Source organism: Periplaneta americana, unplaced genomic scaffold (genome assembly GCF_040183065.1).
Source record: "Periplaneta americana isolate PAMFEO1 unplaced genomic scaffold, P.americana_PAMFEO1_priV1 scaffold_21, whole genome shotgun sequence".
NCBI lineage: Eukaryota > Metazoa > Arthropoda > Insecta > Blattodea > Blattidae > Periplaneta > Periplaneta americana.
The window spans coordinates 319,375-345,989 of record NW_027185502.1 but is presented as its reverse complement, the minus strand read 5'-3'; the positions used below and the strand labels follow the sequence as shown (position 1 = coordinate 345,989).

Sequence of the window (26,615 nt, the reverse complement as noted above, 5' to 3'; positions counted from 1 at the left end):
TAAGAAAGCGGAAAACAGAGAAAGAGAAACGAAAAAGGGGGAAAGAAAAAATGGATAAGGGGGAAAAAAAGCAAAGTAGAGTAAATTTCTACAAAAAAAAATAAAAAAAAGAAAAATATGGCGGCAGAAACATGGACATTACGACGAAATGAAGAGAAACAAATAAAAGCATTTGAAATGTGGATATGGAGAAGAATGGAGCATGTGAAGCGGACAACAGAATAAGAAACGAAGCTGTGTTGGAAAGAGTGGATGAAGAAAGAATGATGCTGAAACTGATCAGAAAGAGAAAAAAGGAATTTGTTGGGTCACTGACTGAGAAGAAACTGTCTACTTAAGAATGCCATGGAAGGAATAGTGAACGGGAGAAAAGTTCGGGGCAGGAGAAGATATCAGATGATAGACGACATTATGATATAATGATGATATGCGGAGACCAAGAGGAAGGCAGAAAATAGGAACGATTGGAGAATGCTGGGTTTGCAGTGAAAGATCTGCGCATGGGCAGAACATTTATGATTGAATGAGTTGAAATCTTTGTTTTCATAGGCTTCATCTCGTGTCTAAAACTTGACATATTTAAAGTTCCTTTCCAATATCCGCTAAATACATTTATTCCTTTCCAATATCCTCTAAATAAAGATTGAGTTCCAAAACCCACTAAATACAAAAAAGAACATTAATTTTTGGCAATATGATTTATAATATTTATATGAAAAATTATATTGATGTTTTCTACTTTCAAGTTAAGTTCACTAGAAAAAAAATCAGTCATTTCAAAATAAAAACAAAAGCAGTAAAAGTTTTTTTCGTTTCCTGAAAAATTTGCTCAAATCGATTTAGAGGGTTTTGGAACTGCATGCCTCAACTACAATATGCAGGGTTTTTCAACATGCAATGCAATTATTATGGCCATCAGGTATAGAGCATGACAAGGTACTTCTGATTGTTACCGATGCAGCATCCAATATGTTAAAGGCAGTAAACATACATAAAGATGGTATACATCACATGTCTCGCCCGAACAGCAGAGGAGGTTAGACGCCATTCAGAGAGATGTATGTATTATTCTCTTTTGCAGACTGTACAGAACAGAGTGCTGCGTACTCTGTGTACCTATATCCTGGAGTGAGTTGGCTTTCTTTCACTGTACACATGCTCCAATGTCACAGGCCTAGTGATCATATAAAATATATCCGACCAAAGGTCTTAGGAGTTCTCATTTCTGCACTTCTATTCTCTGAAGTTGTCAGAATGTTAAGGTTCATGTTTCTGAGCTATATTACAAAGTGGGAATTGCCATGACTTTATAACATTTCGAATTGTCTCTGGTAGACTTTTTTATTAATGTCTTACTAATAAAAACTCTTATACAGACATTTAACTGTCTTATACTTACACAATGAATAACTCATTCATAATTCGTATGTAAATTCCAATAATCACTACATATGTCATGTATAACAGTACAACTGTTACATAGCTATGTCATAGTTTCGTCATTACTTCATTACAAAATGTGATAGAATAATAAAATTGTGGTTCTCTATTGCATCCGATTCTGAGCATTAGTGTGCCACGCTAAGTATCAACAGTACAACTGGACCTGGTCGATTACCACATTATATTTTGGTCAAAGAGTATAGCTACAGCAATATTATTCTAATTCTTCTGTGCTCCTTGGTTTGTTCTTCTGTGGTTACAAGGCAAACATAATCGTAAAATGACAATCTATACAAACAGCTGTTAGAGGGGTGCCCATTTTTTTTTATCTCTGTACAACACTCAAACAAGGGATTTCTGTATATAACTACTGCAAAGCAATTCCCATGTATAATTACAGGCTGTTTATACATCCATAGCTTATGCATGGTTTATTAGTAATGTTTTCTGTCCCAACTCTACTTAAGTCTCGTATAAAAACTATATATGGTTTATTAGTAAGACCATATATCTCTGAAATTTATGTAAGAAAGCCATTCTAGATATTTATCTAAATGAACTTACCAACTTCGATATATGTTCATAGCTTTCCTGGTAAATATCCATGTTACCAGTTTCAGTAAGGAGACGATTAGCCAGTTCTGTCAAATCCGTTAGTTGCTGTTGGTTTCCCTGTTGACCATCATCTTGTCCAGCTTTCTTTCGCCACCCTCGCTCTGATGCTGACATAGTTTTGTTGCCTCCTGAGGAAGTAATAGTTCTAATTTTTATTTTGCATTAAAAAATTTAAAAGACCATAAATTAGTGAAGAATAATAAACAGAGCTACCTCTGATTGAAGTTCTGGCTGATATGTACATCTATTATCAGGCAGTACATCACTTGATATGTATCAGAGGAAGATTAATTGTTTGTATACATCTGAAGTCTGATTAGTGTAATATGTAACTAGTCAGCGATGTATGCAATTATCTCCTGGCCTAGATGCCTCATGAGTGATGCTTTATGGTGTCACTTATGAGGTTCAGACCTGTCTTCGGACAGTTGACTAAACAACAATAATAAGCAGATCAATATTAAGATACAGAGATTGTATAGATTGTTTAAGAAGTAGGAGGAAAAGAGGAAAAAATGGAAAAAATTGGATTTGGACTGATAGATTCTGCCCTTGGGCAGACAATTACGAATGAATGAAATAAACAGATACATAGAAATTGAAAATAAGGACTGCATTAATAAACAAGGTAAAGGAAAATATAGTAATGGATTATCTGCATCATACAAAATGAATTCAAACATGAGTTGAGAATATCTTAGAGAGAGAAAAGTGTCGCTTTAAGAAGAGCACAAGTTGTATACGCAGTATTGTAAAAGAACGACTTTTATAACCATATATCATATTTTATTGGTTGTGAGAAACTTAAGGTAACATGAACAGTAATTTATTAATACTTTAAAAAAAATTTACAAAATAATATTCCCAATAATTCTGAGAAACGACAATATAAACAAGTTGAAAACAGGAAAACAGAAGTCCGTAAAGAATTTAAGAATAGCATGATAGCAAGATTTCAGAACCAATAAAAATGAAAAGAAAAATGTGACTGAATTGTGATCTACAACGGATATTAATGCTTATTTTATGAAAGAGAACACAGCTAGAATATATTCATGAACAATACAATTAATACAATATTGTATGATGTTACTCTTACGAAATTATGGAAAAATTTAAGATCATAACACATTATATAAGTACTGTACCACATGTCTGGCTTATAGGTTTAATATTACGACGTTTTATAACTTTCACTGTATTAAGATTCCAATTCGAAATTGTTGTAAATATGATGATATCTGTGACAATTTATGAAAAATACCATACTTTGGTGCTGGTGTGGTGTGCATGATCAGAATGAGCAAAGATGACGATATGAACACCTCAACAGAAATTGTTCTGCATTCTTTCACTGATGGAAATGAAATCTGTGAAGTGTAGACAACGTGCATTTCAGAATGAATTTAACTTTGGCATCACAAAGATGTTCCTACCTAGATGTGAGCATAGTTAAATGGGACAAGCATTAAGAGAAATGGGCTGTATTGTGTCCGTGCATGGAAAGCATAGTAAAAGAAAGGTCTTTGAGAAAAAAGTGAAAAGATTCACACGACCTTTGCAAAAAGCCTAAGGAAGTCAATTCGAGCCGAAGCATTCACTTGTCCTCCATGCTCACTGGATCTTACTCATCTGAACTTTTTCCTGTGGAATTTTGTGAAGGACCAAGTGTATCATGTACCTCAGGATAACTTCAACGATTTGTGACACAAAATTCGTCAAGCTATCCACAGTACAAATGTTTCTGAATATCTGGTTGGAGGTGGAGTACAGGTTGGATATCTGCCATGCCACTGGGGGGGGTTTGCACATATGAAGAGGTGGATTCCAAAGTGTCCTAAGTTATTTTTTTTTTTTTTTTAAGATTTTAACTTGCTTTATTCACATTTTAATTTATCCTTTTCCAGTTTATAGGGCTATAACTATGTAAGTTTATTTAACACTCTCCTAAGTCTTGACTTAGTGTCAGCATATGTTTTTTTTCAAACGGATCTAAGGGTGTTAAATTTATTTTACCATTTTTCGTCATTTCTCTCATAACTTGTCATTTGGACTTATGCCAGTTTGGAATCCACTTCTTCATATCGAAGTTCCTTGAGTGTGACACAAAATGCTTGAGTCTCTGTACCAGAATACACGAGGTTTGCCAATAAATTATGGTAACTTTTTTAATTCTGTTGAGTCTAAATCGACATTTTTGTGTATCCTAATCACGCACACTATGCCAGTGTGACGATGTGGTATTTTGCATGAAGCCACAGATATCATCACATATACAAGAATTTCGAGTCTGAATCTAAAATCTAATACAACTAAAGTTATAAATAGCTATGATGTTAAACCTAAGCTGGACTCACTATATTATAAGATAATGGTACAAATACATAATGCAAGAACTGTAAATGTTTCAAATGCTCCTAGTTGCTTCTCTTCACTTCATCGTAATGTCCATGTTTCTGCCCCATACAATGATACACTCCACACAAAGCACTTCACTAGTCTTTTCTTTAGTTCTTTCTCCAGAGGTCCGCATAAGATGCTCCTTTTCCTAATAAAAGCTTCCTTTGCCATTGCTATTCTCCTTTTGACTTCTTGTTACTGCTTATAGTACATCCCAAGTATTTGAAGTTGTAAACTTGCTCTATTGCCTCATTTAGATTTCGCAAGTTTACCTTCTTTATTTTTCTTCCTATGACCATGGTCTTCGTCTTGTTGGCATTTATATTCATTTCATATCGCTCACAGCTGTCATTTAGCTTTAGTAGCATATCCCTTACTATCATCTCCTCATCTGCTAACATTGCCATATCAGCAAATCTTATACACTTTATTCTTCTTCCTCTTACTATCACTCCGCCCATGTTCTGAAAACAGTTCTTCACTAAGTCCTCCAAGTAGATGTTGAAAAGGGTAGGTTATAAAGGGCATCGTTGATGTACTCCTCTTCCTATTTTGCTTCCTTCTGACATTTCTTCTCCTATCCTGACTTGACTCATTTCATATAAAGGTTACTGAATAGCCTCTGCTCTTTCCAATTCACGCCAGTTTTCTTTAGGATCCCCATCAATTTCGTCCTATCCATTTTGTCAGACGCTTTTTCTTGGTTCAAAAATACTATAAGAACTTCTTTATTCTTCTCTAGGTATCTTTCGTTGATTGTTCATAGGACTCCAATTGCATCTCTCGTACCTTTTCCCTTCCTGAAGCCAAACTGCTCTTCTTTCAACTGTACTTCCATTTTCTGATTATATGTATACTTACATGAAGTACAAAATGTTATGATGTAGTACAATTATCACAAGGGACCATACTTTGTCCAACGAGGTTATAAGATTAAGTATTACTGGAGATTTAAGTAGATACGCGAGTGCATCTAGCAAGCGAAGTACTTGACAGATTGCTCACGTGACTGTGTTCGGCAGAACAAAACATGGACCACTTTAACAATTACACTAATATTTACAATTTAAATTATTTACATTATGTATACTAAACTATGCTATTTATATATATAATTTGAACTGGTAATGGAAATTACGGGACAATGGCTGAATGGATTTTAATAAATGACCCCTCATTTTGAAGCTTGAAGCTCAAAAGTTTTTCAGAAAAATAGTAGTATTCAGTGAAATGTCAGTTTTCCTACATAATTTTCCTATTTTCCAAAATCCATCTTTCGTCAGTTTTGAGAAATAATTGCATTTCAAAATAAAACAAAACACACACTACAATAAACTACAAGCTATTACACCAAGGCCATGATCTGCAGCATTGCTGACATATTTAGAGTTGAAATTCAATTGGTTATTAAAAACTTCAAGATTTACTAAAAATAATTTACAGGTCTGATTCTCCGGTGTGTAATTTTCTGAGTATAGCTGTGTATTGGATATTAAAATCTACAAAACTTGAGGTGGTTTGATGACATCATTACCATTAGAAATTAATTATTAATATAGTTAATGCCATGCTGTTAATATATCAACTACAAAACTTGCGTAAGATAATAATATTATTATTAAAAATCAAATATTTTATAGTTATTAATAAAGTGGGTTGGGTCTTTTTCATATATTTAATTATTTATTTCTCAAACTATTTATTTATTATTTAATTATTTTTTCATATATTTAATTATTTATTTCTCAAACTATGGTCCGAGGACCACCTGTGGTCCTCGAGGTCTGCCCTTTTGGTTCTTCAAAAAAGACAGAAGAAAAAATAAAATTCAAACGAATTTCTTATCACGCTATAGCTGAAAATCTCAGTTTGGAAATGAACCATGGCAATCGCCTTTCACTTTTTCTCCCAGTACTGACATTTTATGAAATTTATTACCCTACTCGTCTACCAAATTCGCACTCTACCGTCAGCAACAAAAGAGGGATGTAAAGCACTATGAACGTGGTGTTTCTCGCCATCTTTTCCCTGCACATCCCGTGTCTGTAACCCAGCCAGGGACCACCCGAATTCATAACAGAGGTCCAAAGTACCGAATCTTTTCATGTATTTATGACTTTCTTAATAGTTTTGCCGACACCCAGTCTGCACACTGAAATGGTCACATACTGTACGTCGTACACCAATAATAGAACGTGCCAAATTGCATATTTACTTGTTGGAAATCAGGCATGTTTCTGCATTAATTCTTTTTATTTCTGTTTTTCCAGATGACGATATAAGAAATTTTAGACTCTGTCTATTTTAAAATCCGGGCAAATCAGATCCAAAAATTCAAATTACAATACTTTTCTAATTATATTTTTTGTACCCAATCACAAGTAACTTAAAAAGGTGGTCCTCACTTCAAAAAAATTTGAGAAACGCTGTGCTAGAGAAATTATGTAATGGACAACTAACGTCTACTTTTAAAATTCCCTTAAAATGGGAATGGAGATGATTGTAACTATAAGGGAGATTTAGATGCTGTTGTGGAATGTGGTTGTGAAGATGTTATTTTTGTTTCTGAGGATGTTGAGTTAGAAGAAAATAATATGATGGCGCTGATATAGGCCTACTACATTGTAGGTTATGTTACCAAGTGTGTAAGTGTAGTAGTAAAGTGTGTTAGATGTTGACAAGTTTATACAGTGATCAGATATTAGAATATTCCAGTGATACAGTAGAATTGAATAATTATTTAAGAATAATAGACAGAGGAGGACTCATGTGGCGCACACAATTCGTAACAAATGTGACTGTACTTGCATATAATGTATTCCAGTGTTTAATTTCGGACAAATATGAGAGCGACTTCATTAATGCAACAAATCAAAGGCGTCTCTTGAAAACATTAATATGTGAACAATGTGAAAGTGTTGGTAATAGTGGTAACTTTACAGTGGGTGATTGCGAACATTCCACAAGTATGCTAGTTTCTAGAGCCACAACTAGATTGGCTAATATTCTAAAATGAAACAAGATAGTATTGCCGGTGCTTCAGGAACAAGAAGAAAATTGCAGAGTTTCACAAAAAAACAGGTACCGATAACAGTGTGTATTTAAATGACATCTCATGAATAACTATACTGCTTCTACTTCTTCAGAGAACTGCGCATTCCTGTCAATTTTCTGCTTTATTAACTGTCGTTTTTCTGTACTAACAGTAGTAAGAAACGAGCTTTGAATGACTTCCGCCGAATTTGGAATAGACATCGACTGACTTGAACTGCCAACATAGAAAACAAAAAATCACTACCTGTTTAAGAGTTCCACACTCAATCGCTTTCACCTTCATCTTGACAATAGTAAAAGCCTAACCTAACCTAACCTAACCTGTCACTAAAATCCTAAACTAATCTAACCTAACCTAACTTGTCACGGATTCGCCTATACAAGACATAACAAAAGCCTAAACTTTCCTAACTTAACCTGTTAAAGTTTCGTATATGCAAAGCATAATAAAAGCCTAAACTAACCTAACCTAACACTAAAATCCTAAACTAACCTAACCTAACTTTCCACAGATTCGCCTATACACGGCATAACAAAAGCCTAAACTATCCTAACCTAACTTGTCACAGTTTCGTATATGCAAAGAATAATAAAAGCCTAAACTAACCTAACCTGACCTAACACTAAAATTCTAAACTAACGTAACACAGATTTGCCTATACAAACACCCTAAACTACCGTAACCTAACCTGTCACAGATAAGTACGTAAGACATAATAAAAGTCTAAACTAACCTAGCCTGTCATAACACTCTATTTTCTTACCCCTACACACTTCCCTGAGGTATGAAAATGGCCGAATTTCTATGCAAACTAGCGTGAAACGTTTGTAATGTCTCGTAAGTTATGTTGGTACGACATGTAAGACTGCTGAACATGCATATATCCACAATAGGAAAAGAAGTCAATCAACTCTCGTTTAACAACCGCAGTACGTAGTAGTAGTAGTAGTAGTAGTAGTAGTAGTAGTAGTAGTAGTAGTAGTAGTAGTAGTAGTAGTGGTAGATAAAATAATAATTATGCTGATTACTGTCTTGTTAATATAATTTACTATTAACTAGAGTAAATAACGCCAAGCACCGCTATTAAATATACCCAAGAGAAATGGCATGCGGAGCATGCCCCGTTTGTATGACGTCACGATTCTGCTATCCAGTCCTGATAAAGAACTTATAGCAAAGGCCCCGGCAGAACCCTATGAATGAATGAGTGTATGCCCTCTTGTTCTCTTTTGTATCCACTGTCCACGTAGAACTACGTCCCGACCGGGAATCGAACCCATGCCCACTGGGTTTAGAGTTAGACTCGCTGACCCCTCAGCCACAACGGTGGACTAACTCTGGAATTAACTGTCACTGTCCTGGTGGAGTGGAAGAGAAGGCCTGATGGCCTTAACCTTACCAAAATAAATAAATAAGTAATAATAATAATAATAATAATAATAATTATTATTATTATTATTATTATAAATAACCCACACTTGTTCTCCTTGTCTCCTTAGCAATTTGAATAATAGTTGGAGCAAAGGCTAGAGAATCGTATAGACAATTTTTTTTTTAATGAGAGATTGTGACCTTAACAAATCAGTACATATACTCTTTAATAAATTTCCTCTTATGTAATAAAGAAAATTTTCTAACTAATTAAGCCATACATAGCACTAATACCCGCAGAAAGAATGATTTTCGTATACCATTATCAAATTTATCATGCTATCAAAGGGGAATATGTTACATGGCAATAAAAATTTTCATTGGTCTTCCTGAAGACATTAAGAATCATAACCAAAACCCTGCATTATTTAAGGTAAAACTAAAAAATTACTTAATATCTCACACTTTTTTATTCTGTAAATGAATTCTTGACATTTCACTGTACTATGTAAATGTTTCAGTACTATTAAATGGTAAACATATTGCATTGTATATATGTTATTAAGGTACCGGTATTAATTCTGTATATATATTTCATATTTGCATTTTTGTATGTTAAACGTAAGAATTGGATATGTTAGGCTATATTCTATGCTATAAAGCAACTGTAAGAATATTATGGAAAAAATTAAACTATCTGCCTGCCTTTCTGCCCATCCATCTGTCTTCACCTTGATCATCTTGTATTTTCTTTGTTTCTGTATTCTCTATTTTCTCCATGTATTTTGAGGAAAAAATGTTACATTTGTTCGTACCAAATTTTCTCTTTAAAGGACAAAACTAAAATTCTTTCAAACATCTATTATCATAATACACTGCTCTCTTAAACTGACTGAGCATATTGGGAATTCAATAGATTTCCAAAAATAGGCTATGAAAAGTTTCATATAAAACAATGGAAGATAAAATTAATGTGCATTAAATTGTGAATTATTTGAAAGAAACATCATATATTCTATGTGACAATGTCATAAACTGTGAAGGAACGAAAGTACTTGCATAATATCATATGAAATATACACTGTCTACATATCGAAATAATGGTCTTTATACATTGGGAGGAAAAAACAAAACAAGAAAAATATATATTTTCGCTGCCAAACACTTCACCATTCTATTTCATCACATTCCTCTTAAGACATTCAACTTCTTATGTAGGGTTCCAAAACAATTAACAAGTATGAAAAATACGTTCGTTGTATCCTGGCAGTAATATTAATGCAATTTTTACACACCAAAAAATGTTGTAAAGTGACTTTTCAATACATATCATTACAGCTTTAAAGTAACTATTGAAGTAATGTCTATAAACTACAAACAAATATTATATGTAGGCTACAGATATACTAGGTTTGAAGATTATGCCAATTGAGACAAAATACACACATATGGAGTGTTGACAAATTTATACAGATGGATTTCTTGTGTCATATTCAGGAATGCAGAAACTGGGATGAATATGCCCTGTCTTTTCATTTGACTATTCTATAGGAGAATATACAACAAATTTTTAAGTTACTGCTGTTTACATATTACTTACAAATGGCTCTTAGAGAACCTGGAGGTTCATTGCTGCCCTCACATAAGCCCGCCATCGATGTCTATCCTGAGAAGATTAATCCAGTCTCTACCATCATAACCCACCTCTGTCAAATCCATTTTAATATTATTCCCCCATCTGTGTCTAAGCCTCCTCTAAGGTCTTTTTCCCTCTGCCCTACCAACTAACACTCTATATGCATTTCTGGCTATTTATTTATATGTTTGCAAAATTTCTTATATAGATTAAATAAATACAGTAACAAATATAAATGGCACTCGGGAGGAAATTAAACGCAGAATAAATATGGGAAATGCCTCTTATTATTCAGTTGAGAAGCTTTTGTCATCTAGTCTGCTGTCAAAAAATCTGAAAGTTAGAATTTATAAAACAGTTATATTACTGGTTGTTCTGTATGACTGTGAAACTTGGACTCTCATTTTGAGAGAGGAACACAGATAAGGGAGTTTGAGAATAAGGTTCTTAGGAAAATATTTGGGGCGAAGAGGGGTGAAGTTACAGGAGAATGGAGAAAGTTACACAACACAGAACTTCACGCATTGTATTCTTCACCTGACATAATTAGGAATATTAAATCCAGACGTTTGAGATGGGCAGGGCATGTAGCACGTATGGGCGAATCCAGAAATGCATATAGAGTGTTAGTTGGGAGACAGGAGGGAAAAAGACCTTTGAGTAGGCCGAGACGTAGATGGGAAGATAATATTAAAATGGATTTGAGGGAGGTGGGATATGATGATAGAGACTGGATTAATCTTGCTCAGGATAGGGACCAATGGCGTGATTATGTGAGGGTGGCAATGAACCTCCAGGTTCCTTGAAAGCCAGTAAGTAAGTAAGTAAGTAAGTAAGAAAGAGTAAATAAATTCTAATTATCAGATTGAAGGGCAGCCATACAGACTATAATCTTACAACAGATCACGAAAAAGACTAAAATAGCCTACAAGATTTAAAAAAGATGCGTTATCTAACTAAACTACAGAAAAAAAAAATAGTTGTTTCCTTCCCATTGTGACATGAAAGAAATGAAACAGTAGACTTTTGGCTAAAAAGAAAACTGAAATTTTACAACAATTCAATAACAATTATTCTGTAAAACAACTAATCAGAAGTAAATTCAGATCTGCCCAAAACAATAAAATTCGGATGGGGCAAATGACACACCCTGGAAATTTTGAATGGTTAACCTCGAGATAATCCCTCAAGGGCCACATAAATCAGATTGATAACAAGTCAGGTCACGACTGTTTGACAAGCCACCTGCACAGGGTAGGTATTTCCCATACATCAGCCCGTGTATTGTGTGATGCAAATGAAGAAATGAACGTGAAACATGTCCAGGGATGCAAAGCATTGCTAGAACAAGATAACATCATACAAAAATATTGGAGTGCAAGACAGCGATTGACTTATTGTCAAGTGCCTAGACACTGGACCAACAACAATATATCACCTGTACAATATAATTACAACATTCGTATTTAAAAATATGTAACATTCAGAGAGGTAAATATTACACTACAACCAGACTTGCAATCGAAGCTCATGCTGTAAACCTGCTGCATTCCCATGTGGGCTGTACTTTATAATTTGGGTGCGCAACTTGAGTCCATAGCTTGAATAAAATCGATTACACATGTTACACATCGGGTGATGCAAGCAACATGATGCACGGCACATGGAGCATGACACATATCGCCATGTTATTTGATCTAATGAGTCGTTCAGTATTGAGTCATCGGATGATGAAGATCTTCTGCTATAGTCAATAATAAGAATGTGAAGATAAAGGTGTAGGTTTTGGATTCATTGGTTGAAAATCGTGGTGCTTGTAATGTTTTATTGGTAGAGTTAGCATAGCATCCAGACAAATTCACAGAATATTACAGAATGTCGAAAGAATTATTTGAAGATGCGACAAATTGTGAATATTCCTAATAGATGGAAAACATGTATGAGTATTACACAAGCACATGGTTGCCAACTATTTTTGAAGAAAATACGGGAGACTAAGTGGTCTACAATATTTCACATAAAAAATTTAAAAATTCAATTCAATTAGCGGTACTAAAAACAATTTTATTCTACATTTTGGCAGTTAGGCTTAAATTAAAGTATTTTGAGATATTTTACCTAGCATAATAGTTTCAAACAAATTGTAAAAATTCCCTGCATGAGTAGTTGAAGTTGACTGTGATTTGCAGTTCTGATTTGATTAGATGTGTCGCGTTCCTGTTTCGAACATCTGAGGATGGTGAGACCTCATATGTGAATATATGTATATATCAATGTTAACAGTATTCAGAAACTGTTGTTGAATACGGCCATAAAGTTATTTAAATATGTGCTCCTGCATATATGACTTACCGGTATATGTCTAAAATGCAGGTAGTAGGCCATTGACGATACAATGAGGAGAGTTCGGCTGGCACCGTGGATCGTGTCCCAGAATAGCTCAATTGGAAAGAGCGATCAGCACACAGAGCTGAGAAGTTCTGGATTCGATTTCCAGTGCTGGAACGAATTTTTCTCAAAATTAATAGGTATCTACATGTTGACTACTAACAAAAAATAGTAGTCTTGATTATTCAATGAGGATGCGAGACCTTATATACGAATGTATGTATATATCTGTTCACTTACTGTTCATAAGAGAAAACATTCTTTGTATAAGCTTAGATGCACATTTCAGTGCATCTCTGGAACAACAGAATCCAACATATAAATCACCTTCAACCATGTAAAAATTAAATGTTTCAATTCATTTTTACATTATGCAAAAATAAGGTAGAAAAAGGCTCGAAGAGAAGAGAAATGCTGAAGTCAGGAGGTTGTTAAAAATTGGATGGTGCCGTATGTTCAAAAATGGGCGAACCAATGTCCATGATGAAGAGAGAAGTGATCGACCGAGTATCGTGAATGCAGACCTGATTCATTTGGATGACGAAAGGATTAGAGCAAACCGCAGGTTTACCATATCAGAGCTTAGTGAGGATTTTCCACAGATTAGTCGTACTCTTCTGTACAAAGTGATTACCGAAGATTTGGGCTACTGGAAACTTTCTGCCAGATAGGTGCCTAAACTTCTTTCTGAGGAACAAAAGGCTCAGTGGATGGGAGCAGCACTGTCCTTTCTTGAGTGTTACGAAAGAGAAGGTGATGCTTTTCTCGATCAGAGTGTGACAGGAGATGAGACTTGGGTGCGGTATGTGAATGCAGAAACAAAGCTTCAATCAATGCAGTGGGACCATACTCACTCCCCGAAAAAATTTACAAAGTGTCGTCAAACACTTTCCATGAGGAAACTTATGGCAACTGTCTTCTGGGACAGAAAAGGAATTTTGCTAGTGGAGTTCTTGGAGAGGAATGCCACAATTAACGCTGAGCGTTACTGTAACACACTAACAAACTTGAAAAGGGCCATTCAAAACAAACATCGTGGCATGTTGTTATCTGGGGTGATTTTCCTGCATGACAACGCCCGACCGCATACAGTGCGTCGTACTGCAACCAAACTGCAAGAGTTCAACTGGGAAGTATTGGATCATCCTCCCTATAGCCCAGATTTGGTGCCTAGCGATTACCATCTCTTCATGCACATGAAGACGTGGCTTGGCTCGAAGTGCTTTAACGATGACGAAGAGTTGAAAACCAGCATCATAGGTTGGCCGAATTCTATGATTGCGGAATTTCAAAGCTCATCAAACGCTACAACAAGTGTCTCAATGTGACTGAAAACTGTGTGGAAAAATAAATTAAAGTGTACAATTTCAAGCGTATTGTAACCCAATTCTTTAACGTCATTCACAGGTTTGTAAAAAATAAACGGAAGTTACTTTATGAATAGCCCTCGTAGAACAAAGATACATATTGCTTTTTTATATAAAAACATTCTAGCATCCCCAGAAAGAGTAAGTTACATAACTCGTGCCCAGAGGGCATTCCACATAATGTTAAGATATTTTATTAAATAACAGAGTAAAAAGTAAAAAAAAGGAAAAAGAAAAAAGAAGAAAAAAACACATATCACAATAATTTAAATTTTCTCTCTAAACAGCAAATTTAATTGATTTTTTTAAATAAGGAGCATTAATAAATTGTATACTTAGGAATTTAGCTATTAAGTTATCATGTTATAAAGCCTTGGACCGAAGTTGCTACTGTGATTATATGCTACAGCTATGATACATTTAGGTTCTGTTAAGCATAATGTGTTTTCTGATCTTTTGGTTTTATATTTATGTCAGTGATGTCAAAGCAAGCGCATTTTTCTGACCTTGACGTCGTGCGCAGGCATCAAGCGCTAAGTTGGAAAGAGGAAGGGTTGTGTATATCAATAAGCAGCCTATAGGATTAAGAAAACACTGGTGCACAAACTTCAAACGGAACGTGACATTTTATGTCGTTATTTTTATATGGCTTCTTTCTGTTTGATATTATCTATATTGTTTGTAAAACAAAAATACTAATACCAATTTCTTAATATTGCAGTTGTTTTTAAATGTTAATAACATAATAAAGAGATAAGAAGGAATATTCACATAAATTCCATAGTAGTACAACTATACTGTACTAAATGGATGAAACATGTCATTCATAAAGAAAGTGATATCCCAAAAAAAGAGATTGAGTATGACATGACAAGTTGTAATTGATATTGATGATACCTTTAGCCCTATAAAAATAATCAATCAACTAATCAAAAAAATATTACAGTACAAAGCAGTTACCTAGGTGCAGTATATGTTTTAAGTGTAACTAATATTCCATAACAAAACTCTTATCGCATTATGCTTTTAAGGTGATATTGGTGAGCAACTTCCTATCATCAGAATATTAAATTATTTTCTCGAAACGTGCTGAAGCTATAGAGCTGACATTTTTACAACACATGGGGACGTATCTTTTGCTTATGATGTAACAGTAGTTGCTTTGTTAATAATTCACTTCCATGCGAATATTTTCAAAACTTTTAATACACTATCTTCAGTAATACGCATTTACGGTATATTAAATTAACGAAAACATTCTGTAAGGCTACTAAATAAATAGGCCTATATCTGAAAATTTCACTTTTCTACAAAGAAAGTTGAGAAAATACGGTATTTCTTTTGGACAAAAAAATCAAACTTGTGAAAAATGAACATTAAAATTAAAACTTATATTTTTATAATGCATTTATACTTCCAGACAAATCTAAAAATTAACATGGATACAGTTTTAATAAGTTCTCTTCCCTTTATCTATTGAATCAGTGCTGGCCATCCCTGAACATAGCTCGGCCAAGTGGCATATACTACTTCTTTCGTCTGTCTCTTTCCTTTCCGCTGTAAACTGCTCAGGCTCTCCTCAGCTCTAAAGCGCGCGCTTGTTCCTGTGGGCATCAATTGACATGACTGATTTATGTGAATATAAATTAAATATATTTCGGTTTTTATGTACGAAATTCAATAATACATTGTTATGAATTTGATGGAAGTCAAATACTTTAAATCCTGAATACAACAGTTCTGAAGGGTAATCAAGAGTTTATTAAGGCATAATTGTATTATTCTTTTCTGTAGCAGAGTTGTTGGCATGAGGGAGGTACTATTAGCACTGTATTAACTTCGCACTTTCTTAAACATCAACCATAGTACACCAACTATTTACTTTTCTTACACATACTGCTACCACCATTAAAAAGTTTTGATCAACACTTCAACCATTAATGCTTCATTATACTACTCTGATTGCTCTCTGCAATTCTTTTAGTTGGTTATTTAACGACCCTGTATTAACTACTAGGATATTTGGCATTGATTGTATTGGTAATAGCGTGATGGTATTTGGCAAGATGAGGCCGAGGGTTCGCCATAGATTACCTGACATTTGCATTCGTCTTATGGTTGGAGAAAACCTCGGAAAAAAAGTACCAGTAATGAGCACAAGCTGGAATCGAACCCATGCCCAAGTGCAACTTTGGATCAGCAGGATCCTTGTCCTTGTAAGCTTTTTATTTGTTATACACATTAATGGTAACATTTTCACAATTCACTTTTTTGCTTTAAAAACCCAACAATTATTGTGTCTACTTACTGACTGATGTCCACGTTTGTCTTCAGTGATATCGTACACCGCATCATAGAATAATGAATCCACAGAGAACTTGATTTCTTCTTTTCACTTTTCATTGAAAAATATTCCAGCATAAACTTTTCAGAAATATTCTCTACTTTTGTTTTTTACACCACTCTTCAAACTTCTTATATTCCTCTTCATACCTCTGTCGCGATTTTGTTGGAATTAATAAATCAGTACAGCTGTTAATGCAATACCATTGACACTTATATTTATAAATAGTCATGGTGACAATACCGACAATAATAACATTCTTCAAATGTTTCTTGTACATGGCCCTCTATATGAATCAATCACCTACAAAGCAAATGTATATAGCTTCAAATGTTTCTCGTACAAGCCCCTCTATATGAATCGATCACCTACAAAGCAAATGTATATATAGCTGGCAATAAAAATTTTACATTTAGACAATATTCAATTTTAGATTATTTTTTTTTTATCAAAGCGGATAAAACTTTGTACGATACACATGTCGTAACTTCATATTACAATAGTAGACTGGTTATCAAACTCGGCCTGCAGCCTTGTTTGGTGTGTTGTGTGCATTTATAATCGTTAGTTGAGTGTTTAGTTTTGTGTTGTGGGTTTATAATCGTTTTCTGAGTGTTTCATTTACACAGAAACATTTGCATAGACCTAAAAATAGTGAAATAAGTATAGTTGTAGTGTTCAGTTTATTTATAGTTGTTATATTTAATTGGCTAAGTTGTTAATTATGCCTAAGAAGAAAAATATTAGATCTGTACTTAGTTCTGCTCTAAATGAAAGAAGATGGGGTCCTAAAACAGTGAAACAAATTGAGAAAAATTTCTCGTTTTTCATGAAATTGTAGCTTATTATAGGTGTTCAAAGTGGCCACCATCAGCATCCAAAAACTATTGATGCCGCCGAACTGCTCCACAAACTAAGTTCTGTATGTGTCCAGTGTCATAGCTGCACATGACGTTAAATTTTGATTTGTTCTCGTAGCACATCCAGTGTAGCTGGCGTTTCCCGATAAACAACATCCTTTAGGGTCCCCCATATATAGAAATTGGTGTTAGGTCTGGGGACTGTGCTGGGTACTCGACAGCACCTCTTCGACCTCTCCATTAAGCTACAATTTCCCCGAAAATGAGAATTTTATCTGAATTTGTTCTAAAGTTATTTATAAACAAATAGTGTATACATTTTTTGGGCTAATCTGTATTTTAAGTCATGTTATGTTACACTGCATGTATTAATATAGTGCAATGTCTCTGCCATAGTAATCAGCCACTGTACACTCACCTTGCTGTACAGCATTCTCTACAAGCATCGATGAATCTTTGATGGCACGACGAAATGTCAGGTGTGTTATAGGACAAGACAGTGGATCTTTATAGAAATAGAATTCCTTTATTTTTATATCAGACATTCTTTAAACAGTGAGTAGGTCTTAAAATGGTAACAGAACTAACTTCAGATCAAAAATGAACAAATATTTTAAATATCTTAATATCAAATCTTTTACCTAATATAAAATAATAACTTGTTCAGTAACTAACAGAAACCATTCTTTCAGTAACAATTATCTTAGTAGATTGCCCTTAAGGCGAAGATATTTGAGCTTTAGTTTCTTTAATGATAGATAATTAGAAAAAATTAAGGCTCTGTTTTGAATGATGTAACAGGCATGACATAGAGTAACAGATCTGACAGGTAACAGACATGACAAAGCAAACATAAGCATGTGCGAACCTAAAGTTTTTTTTTTCTTAAAAATCTCCAAAATAGCAACTTAGCTACTGCACACGTGTACTATTATGTCCTCTTGATCTTGACTTTATATCTTGTTATTTGTGGAAAACACAACACTAACAGATCTGACATAGTAAAAATGCATGCTTAGACTAAAACACAAAGCAAGAGTATGACACACAAACTCGCCAAATCAAAATGGATGAACATAGCAGTACAATCAAGATGGTTTTTGTGCATCATCTGGGCTTGTGCTAACATCTGTGGGATTTATTTTTCAACTGTGTACCCATAGGAACAGAATGGTGTAACAGAGCTGACTGATTTACTGGACTAGAGTAATTATGCAATCATATACAGTGAAACCTCTCATTTACAGACATCGAAGGGACGTAACAATCTGTCCGCATCTGGGAGGTGTTCTTTATTGGGAGGGAGGCTCCCCAATGTAACAGTAAATTTATAATAACTTATACATTATGTATTTCTTCATGCTTTAAATGAAATGTATTACTGTAGTTTAATTCTAAATATAGTATACTACAGTAAATTCTTTGCAACTTTCAACTACAGTAGATAAGACTGAAAAAGGAAAATACAGTACTATGCCATGCAATTTTATTCTAGGTCTACAGTTATGCAGTACTGTAATTTACTGTTTTCAACTTAACCTTTACGTTCAGGTGCCATGTCTCTCGAAACAGAACAACTGATTGAAGTGAAGAGAATAATCCTACTAGCCCTATCATGTGTCGAATACAATTTCACCTTGGACCCATCAGACAGGTTAAATTTTATGACTTTGTTTATCCACCCACTTCCAGGCAACAAGGGGTAGCCGGTTGGGCTAGTGGTAGCCTACGAGACCCTTATTGTCTTTTTTCATGGTAAGGAATTTCTGTACAGTTCTCAAAACTCAATTTTCCATTTTTGTAACACATTAGGTTTTGAAATCAAAGTTCTGTCCGCAGTCAGGAGGTAAAGCAAGCTTTAGGACTGTGAAACAGCTGTCCGTGTCCATGTCTGAGAGTGTCCGTAAACGAGAGTTAAATTGATCATTATTTCTATATTATTTCAGTTGGGACATAAAAATCTGCCCTATATGAGGAGTGTCCGTATCTTGGAGGCGTCTGTAAGGAGAGGTTTCACTGTATAAGGAAATATAAAGTCAGACATAAATGAAGTTTTGAAGAAGTTTTGATAATATCAAATGTTCATAATTGATTAAATGGCGATCTTACTCGTGTTAATTGTGTAAGCATTTGCGGCTTACAGCTGTTTCGGTGCTTCTTCACACCATTCTCAGAGCCTACTAGATCTCGGCGTCATCTCGAACTTCGCTGCCTGTTGTGTGGGTGCGTTTGATGATTTAATCAATTATTTATATTCAAGTGTTAAAAGTAGTGTACGAAAGATTCAACTTGGATCAAATGTTTCTTTAATTTTTTTTTTCTCAATTACCGGTACATTATTAAACAGTGCTTCATCTGTACATAATCGTGCTCCATTTTAAATACTTAACTAGTATGAACACGGGATTTTAGCTGTTACTGTGAGAATTTTATTTTATTCTCATGAAATATTTCACATCAAGGAAATAATTCTTGTGACGTTTACTACATTAGTATTGAAACTACTCACTGTTAGGAATTTATAACTCTATTGTTACCGATGTAAATGCAATAATTGGAAGGATATGAATTGATGGACCTCATTTATTATACAAATTCTGAGAAATGACACTTCTACAACCTAAAGCAAGAAAAAGAGCTAGTGGCGTACTAGTTGGCATCAAAAGAGAATAACTTTAACCTTCAACATTATTAAACAAATGACTGAGGAAGACAAATCTGAAGTAACGAATATATTATGCAAATCTGACTTTCAGGTAGAAGCTCCCTGTGAAGCAGGCATAATATATTCATTACTTTAGGTATGTTAACAGAAAGCCACAATTTACGTCACACAGAATTGTGTGCACTCAAAGTTGGGTTTCTGGCGTCTTGTCAGCCCATTTGAGTTGTGTGGATATAAAGGGAAGAATTGTGACGGTGTCTTGTATAGTTCCTGGAGTAGCTCAATCGGTAGAGCATTCATGCGCTAAGCAAAGGGTCCCACGATCGATACCTGGCTCAAGAACAATTTTTCCCTTGAAATTATTCACAAATCTGAAATTTGTAAAATAGAACTTTGGATAAATAACACTTCAAAATGTATGGCATATATAACCCCTCCCCCAATAACAAACCCAATTTGGACAATAGAGTAGTTACACCAAAGACTCTCATAATTGGAGACTTCAGTGGTCATTCTAAAGAATGGGGATATGTAGGCATCAATTCTGTTGGCCGTTCAATAGAAGATTTTCTTAACACCCAATCAATCCAATTATTATTCAACCCAGAAGATCCTCCAACATTTCTTCATTCCCATGAAACATCTAATCCAGATTTAACTCTAATATCTTCAGACATATATAACAAGGCAAACAGGAAAGTTTTGGAAGACCCTGGACTTGGCCACAGAATCATTGTTACTTCTATTTTACTACCATCAGAAACCTACAAACAAATCTTATAACAGATGTTCTTGGAATTTTAAAAAATCCAATTGGACTAAATTCAGAGAAGACCTAGAAAATAACCTCTCCATTAATATGAACGAATCTCCAGAAAAATGTAACAATATAATTTGTGCAACTATACTAAAAGCAGCAAAGAAATGGGTGCCCCGAGGAAAGATCCCAAGCTACAAACCTTTCTGGACAAAAGATTTAGAAACATTAAAAAAAGATTATTTCACACATAACAATAAATATTATTCACGAACTGAAGGATTACCAATGGGTTCACCTATATCAAGTATATTAGATGAAATCTTCATTCATAATATAGAACAAACACACATATCTTTGAAAAATATTGGAGTGCAAGAGGTCAAATGACTTTATTGTCAAACGCCTGGCATTAGAAAACAACACAAAAAAAACAACAACAACACACATATTAAACACTGACAACAACAAACACGCAGAGAGAATAATGTACTGGCATCGATATGTAGATGACATACCGTAATAGTCCTATATAATGGAAACAAAAGACAAATAGAGAACCTACATCAATAACTCAACAAAATACATCCCAAATTAAAGTGTATAATAGAAACAGAACATAACCAAGCTATAAATTTCTTAGACATCACCATAACCAAAACAAATAACAGACACGAATTCAAAATATACAGGAAGCCCACCACAACTACAACACACATACACAATTCATCAAATCATCCCATACAACATAAACATGCAGCTTTCCGTACAATGACATACAGATTAATTACCATACCAATGAACAATGATAACTATACTGAAGAACTAAACACAATAAAATATATAGCACAAGACAATGGATATACCCTAACATGATAGACACACTAATAAAAAAGACAAAACAAAAACAGAACAAACCAACACAAACACCACGCGAGAATAAATACATAACATTAACATATCACAATACCAATACTCACAAAATTGCAACTTCATTCAGAAAACTAAAAATGCAAGATAGCATACAAAACAAATAACACAACACAGAAATATCGAAATAATCACATTAAACATTCAAATAAATATAATTCAACTGGGGTTTACAAACTAAAATGCAACAGTTGCCCACATTTTTTCATAGGACAGACAGGAAGAAACATTCAAACAAGGTATAAAGAACACATTAAAGCTATAACCAAACCACACATCACATCAAATTACGCAGAACATATTATCAACAATAATCATGACTACAATAATATAGAAACAGATATGGAAATTCTACACATCACACCAAAAAGTCCACAGTTAAACATCTTAGAACAATACGAAATATACAAACATACAATAACACACCCACAACATATACTTAATACACAAATACAGTTCAATACCCACACATTATTCGATATCATGATACATAACACACAAACAAACACCCCCCACCATAGGAGCAACACACCCCCACCCCTACAACTGACGAATGCAAATGACAGTATGCAAGATCAACAGGAACATTAGTAGTTCGTAGGACACTGAAAATGACACAGAACCGGCGTCGAAATGGGCCGTCTGTCTAAGGTACATAACCTTTTTTAAAAATTTTAACACTTTTAATGTGTCGTTAAACAATTTTAAGTTTTTTAAACAAAGTGTCAATGACATTAAAATTAGCTCGTGATACAGCCAGAAAACAAGCAGAAGAGAACAGTAATAGAGACAATTTTATAGACTGGAAGCTTGTAAAGTGGCCACATTTAAGAAAGATGTACTCTCAGCCAAAAGGCAAAGTTTTAACAATTTCATCTCTAAAATGGACTATAGAAAAGATGGTATAAAAGCTTACCCGAATTTATATCTAATATCACAAAGAGTAATCCACCAAGTAACTCACTCATAATTTACAAAAATACACAACTAACAGACCCCCAGGTTATTGCAAATGCCTTACATATACCTACAATAATACATAGGATCACAACAACTCACAAAATGTTAGAAAAAAAAAAACATGAAAAAAATATGAAGGTGAACAAAAGAAGTGTGTTTACATGAAACACAAGAGAAGTGTTTGTTGATAGTTTCACAATCCATGAACTAGATGCAGCTATTGGGACTCTTAAATCGAATGAAGTCCCCGGTCCAGATTTAATTCATTCAGAATTTATCAAGAACCTTAGAGACAAGTGTAAAAAACCATGCTGAACTTTTTACAGTACCTGCTAACTGGAAAAAAAGCATTACCGGTATTATACCCATTTTGAAGAAAGGTAAAACTTCATCTAATATTAATAACTACAGACCTATTTCTCTGACAAGTCAGATATGGAAAATATGGAAAGAATGATTGCTGCACGTCTCAATTGGTTCCTTGAATCCAACAACTTGTTTTCAAAACAGCAGTCTAGCTTTATACAGTACCACTCACCCAGTGGTGATATTCAAAAAGTTTAACAATCTGTTCTCTCATGTATAGAAAAATTGCATAAAATAGGAATCTGAGGTAATACGCTCTGTTAGTTACAAGACTTCATCACACAGCGATTCAGCACAGTTAAATATCTATCATATTTTTCAAAATACAAACAAACAGCTATGGTGTACTTCAAGGAGCAGTGTTGAGTATAACATTATTTAATATATTTATCAACGATCTTCCCAGATCTTTGGCAAAGAAGTAAAGTTTACATTATTTGCTGATGACCTCCTCATCTGGGTTTCAAAACCAAAGAATAAGCTCAAGTCATTGGAAACCCAAATTAACACAGCATGACTAAATTGGAATATTGGTGCTCTACTAACCTAATGCAAGTAAATGCAGACAAAACTAAATATCAAATATTCACAAATGTCACTAAACCAGTTAACATAAACATCAAGCTTAATGGACTTCCCTTACAAAGAGCAATCAATTCACAATATCTAGGAGTCATATTTGATACTGGTAACAAATTATCTTGAAAATATGATATTAATACTGTAATAGAAAAAGCCAAAAAGAGATTAAATCTGTTAAAAAGATTAGCTGGCTGCAAATGGGGAAGCCAGAAATGTACCGGTACACTAAATTCCACTTATATGTACATGAAACCTGTCCTCAAATATTGTAGTGAAATACTCATCACATGCACCCCACAACAATGAAATAAAATAGAACAATTTCAAAACCAAGCACTACGTTTAATTATAGGTGCAGTGAAATTCACACCAATAGATTCAATGAGACAACTTACTCAACAAAAACCACTGATACACGAGTTTCAAGAACAAGCAGAAATTAAACAGACTGTCTAATGCAGATTATTGGAGAAAATACAAAATCTTGCCTACTAAATTAAACACACAAGAAGGATTTATGCAGAAAGTTAAAAGATTACAAACGCATCTCATTCCCCAAACTAACATTGAAATGTCACAAATCCGACAAAATCCCTTGGAATACATAAATATTCAAACAGGAAACAACTTATTGGAACCAAACCAAACCAAACGCTCTTTTCTTAAACACATCCAAAACAACTGTTTTTCCGTTTTCACTAAGGTCCAATGGTCTTAAATCTCCTCAATCTTCTTTTAGGCCAATATTCATCATTCTGATTGTTCTTCCCAAAATTTTATTGTGAATGTCCCATATTAACCGAACAGAAGTTAAGTATTTAGGCATTACAATCGACCAACATTTACGATGGAATAAACATAGTACATATTTATGCAATAGATTACGTAAAACAATTTATATCTTTGTTATACTTCGGTCATATTTACCAGCTAATAATTTACGTCTCATTTATTTAGCTTTATTTCAATCCAGTCTTCAATATGGAATTTTAGGATGGGGAAATGATTGTAATTCTAATCTCACTCCACTAATACTTATTCAGAAAAGAATTATTAAAATATGCCTTAATAAACCAATTGCTTACTCATCCGACCTTTTGTTCACTGATTTTAATGTTTTGAAAATTAAACAGATTTATTATATTGCCTTATTAAACTTCATACATAAAAATCGTAATAAATTCAAATTGTATCATCATAAATATGGAACTAAAAGATCCGATTTTATACGACTAGAGGAACCAAAGTGTTTCACAAGCACAGCTCTTAGCCATGGTACCTACTTTGGTCCAAGGTTATATAATAAAATAATTGAAAAATACCCGAATTTGGAATATTTTTTATCAGAAATTTCAAAAGTAGCGTTAGGAATTTAAGTTTTAAAGAATATATGAATGGCCATTTGTTAAAAGGGCACATGTCCATTAGGGTAAACTTTTCAGTATTAACAAAAAACTGATTTGTATCCATATTTTGCTCATTTCGCAATTACTGCACAACTCAGGACGTAGTATTTATGTTCTTGAAAATGGCCATGGACTTGAAATCTCTTAAATTTAACAAATTGGCACTTCAATTACACTTTGAAAGTCACGGATTTCTGCCCTTTTAACAAATGTTGAAAAAACTTACAAGTGATGTTAATTTTAAAGACTCATTTATTGGTTTTCTTATTTTTACAACACAGTAAACTTTTCAGTATTAACAAAAAACTGATTTTTATCCACATTTTGCTGATTTATTAAATACTGCACGACTCAGAACATAGTATTTATCTTCTTGAAATTGGCCTTGGACTTGAAATCTCTTAAATTTAACAAATTGACACTTCAGTACACTTTGAAACTCAAGGGCTTCTGCCCTTTTAACAATGTTGAAAAACTTACAAGTGATGTTAATTTTAAAGACTCATTTATGGTTTTCTTATATTTTACAAAAATATCTCTTTGTTACAATTTATTGTTTAAAGATAGTTTTTCAATATCATAATCTTCAGCAAGAACTCTAGCTGCTGGTTTCCTCACTCATAACAGGACCCTGCAAAATGTATATATATATATAAAATTCCCGGTGACCATCTTCCACATACTGAATAATTTTTTGAAGGTCTCCTACTTTTTCCTTTTTTAAGGGCACTTTATCTATAGGATAACTTACATTCTAAGCTAGTTCAACATGTTGTTGTAGGCCAACATTAAAGGTATGTTTGACCAGACCGTTAATGAATGCCATTGCCACAATATAGCCAGGAGTATCTGAATCATAAATGAAATGATGCAGTGAAGTTATGCCAAAATGGACCCTCTCATCCCTCCGATTCAATGAACTTTCCAGGGAAATAGCTATTCTCTTATAAAACTTTGTCCACCAGTCTTTAAAGTTTAAAATAGTATAACTATCTACTTCTCTCACAGTAAATTTTTGTGTGGTGCTACTTTCTATTATTAGTTCTGTTAACTGGTGTACAGTATAAATTCTATCTGTCTTTTCCAACCTCCTCTTCACTATATTGAAATCGCGGTCACAAGGGAGATAACTATGTCCCCTTGTGGGAAAGAAGTGTTGAATTATTTTCAATTGTTTTGTGTCAGTTAATGCTACAAGTAGTCTGGAAAGAGGGTGATTTTTGTTCTGTCCGACACAATTGTCACTAAACAACCGGACTACTTCAATATGAGCAGGCAAATAATGTTGTAAATAATCTAACAAATATGAATACACTTCGTCTGGACCTTTCTTGGCTTGTTCCTCATGATATAAATAGAATACAGCTTTGTTTTTCTTTATATCATGTACGCAGAACAAATTTACTGTCAATTGCCTCAGATAAAAAAGATCTTGAACTAGAACTTTTGGAAGTGAAACATTCATCATAT

At 34.0% G+C, this 26,615-nt stretch overlaps 1 protein-coding gene across 4 annotated transcripts in view; it reads right to left on the bottom strand.

Annotated features, from left to right (window-relative positions):
- LOC138693797 (CD2 antigen cytoplasmic tail-binding protein 2 homolog) overlaps positions 1 to 26,615 on the bottom strand; it is a 123,924-nt gene that overhangs the window by 93,466 nt on the left and 3,843 nt on the right. For all 4 annotated transcript variants that reach the window (XM_069817595.1, XM_069817594.1, XM_069817593.1 and 1 more), the window contains exons 2-3: positions 12,873 to 13,019; positions 2,008 to 2,186 (exon numbers count right to left, since the gene is read on the bottom strand). In XM_069817595.1, coding sequence (XP_069673696.1) covers positions 2,008 to 2,172 — 165 coding nt within the window. In that variant the 5' untranslated portion in view covers positions 2,173 to 2,186; positions 12,873 to 13,019. The remainder of the gene's footprint in view (positions 1 to 2,007; positions 2,187 to 12,872; positions 13,020 to 26,615) is intronic.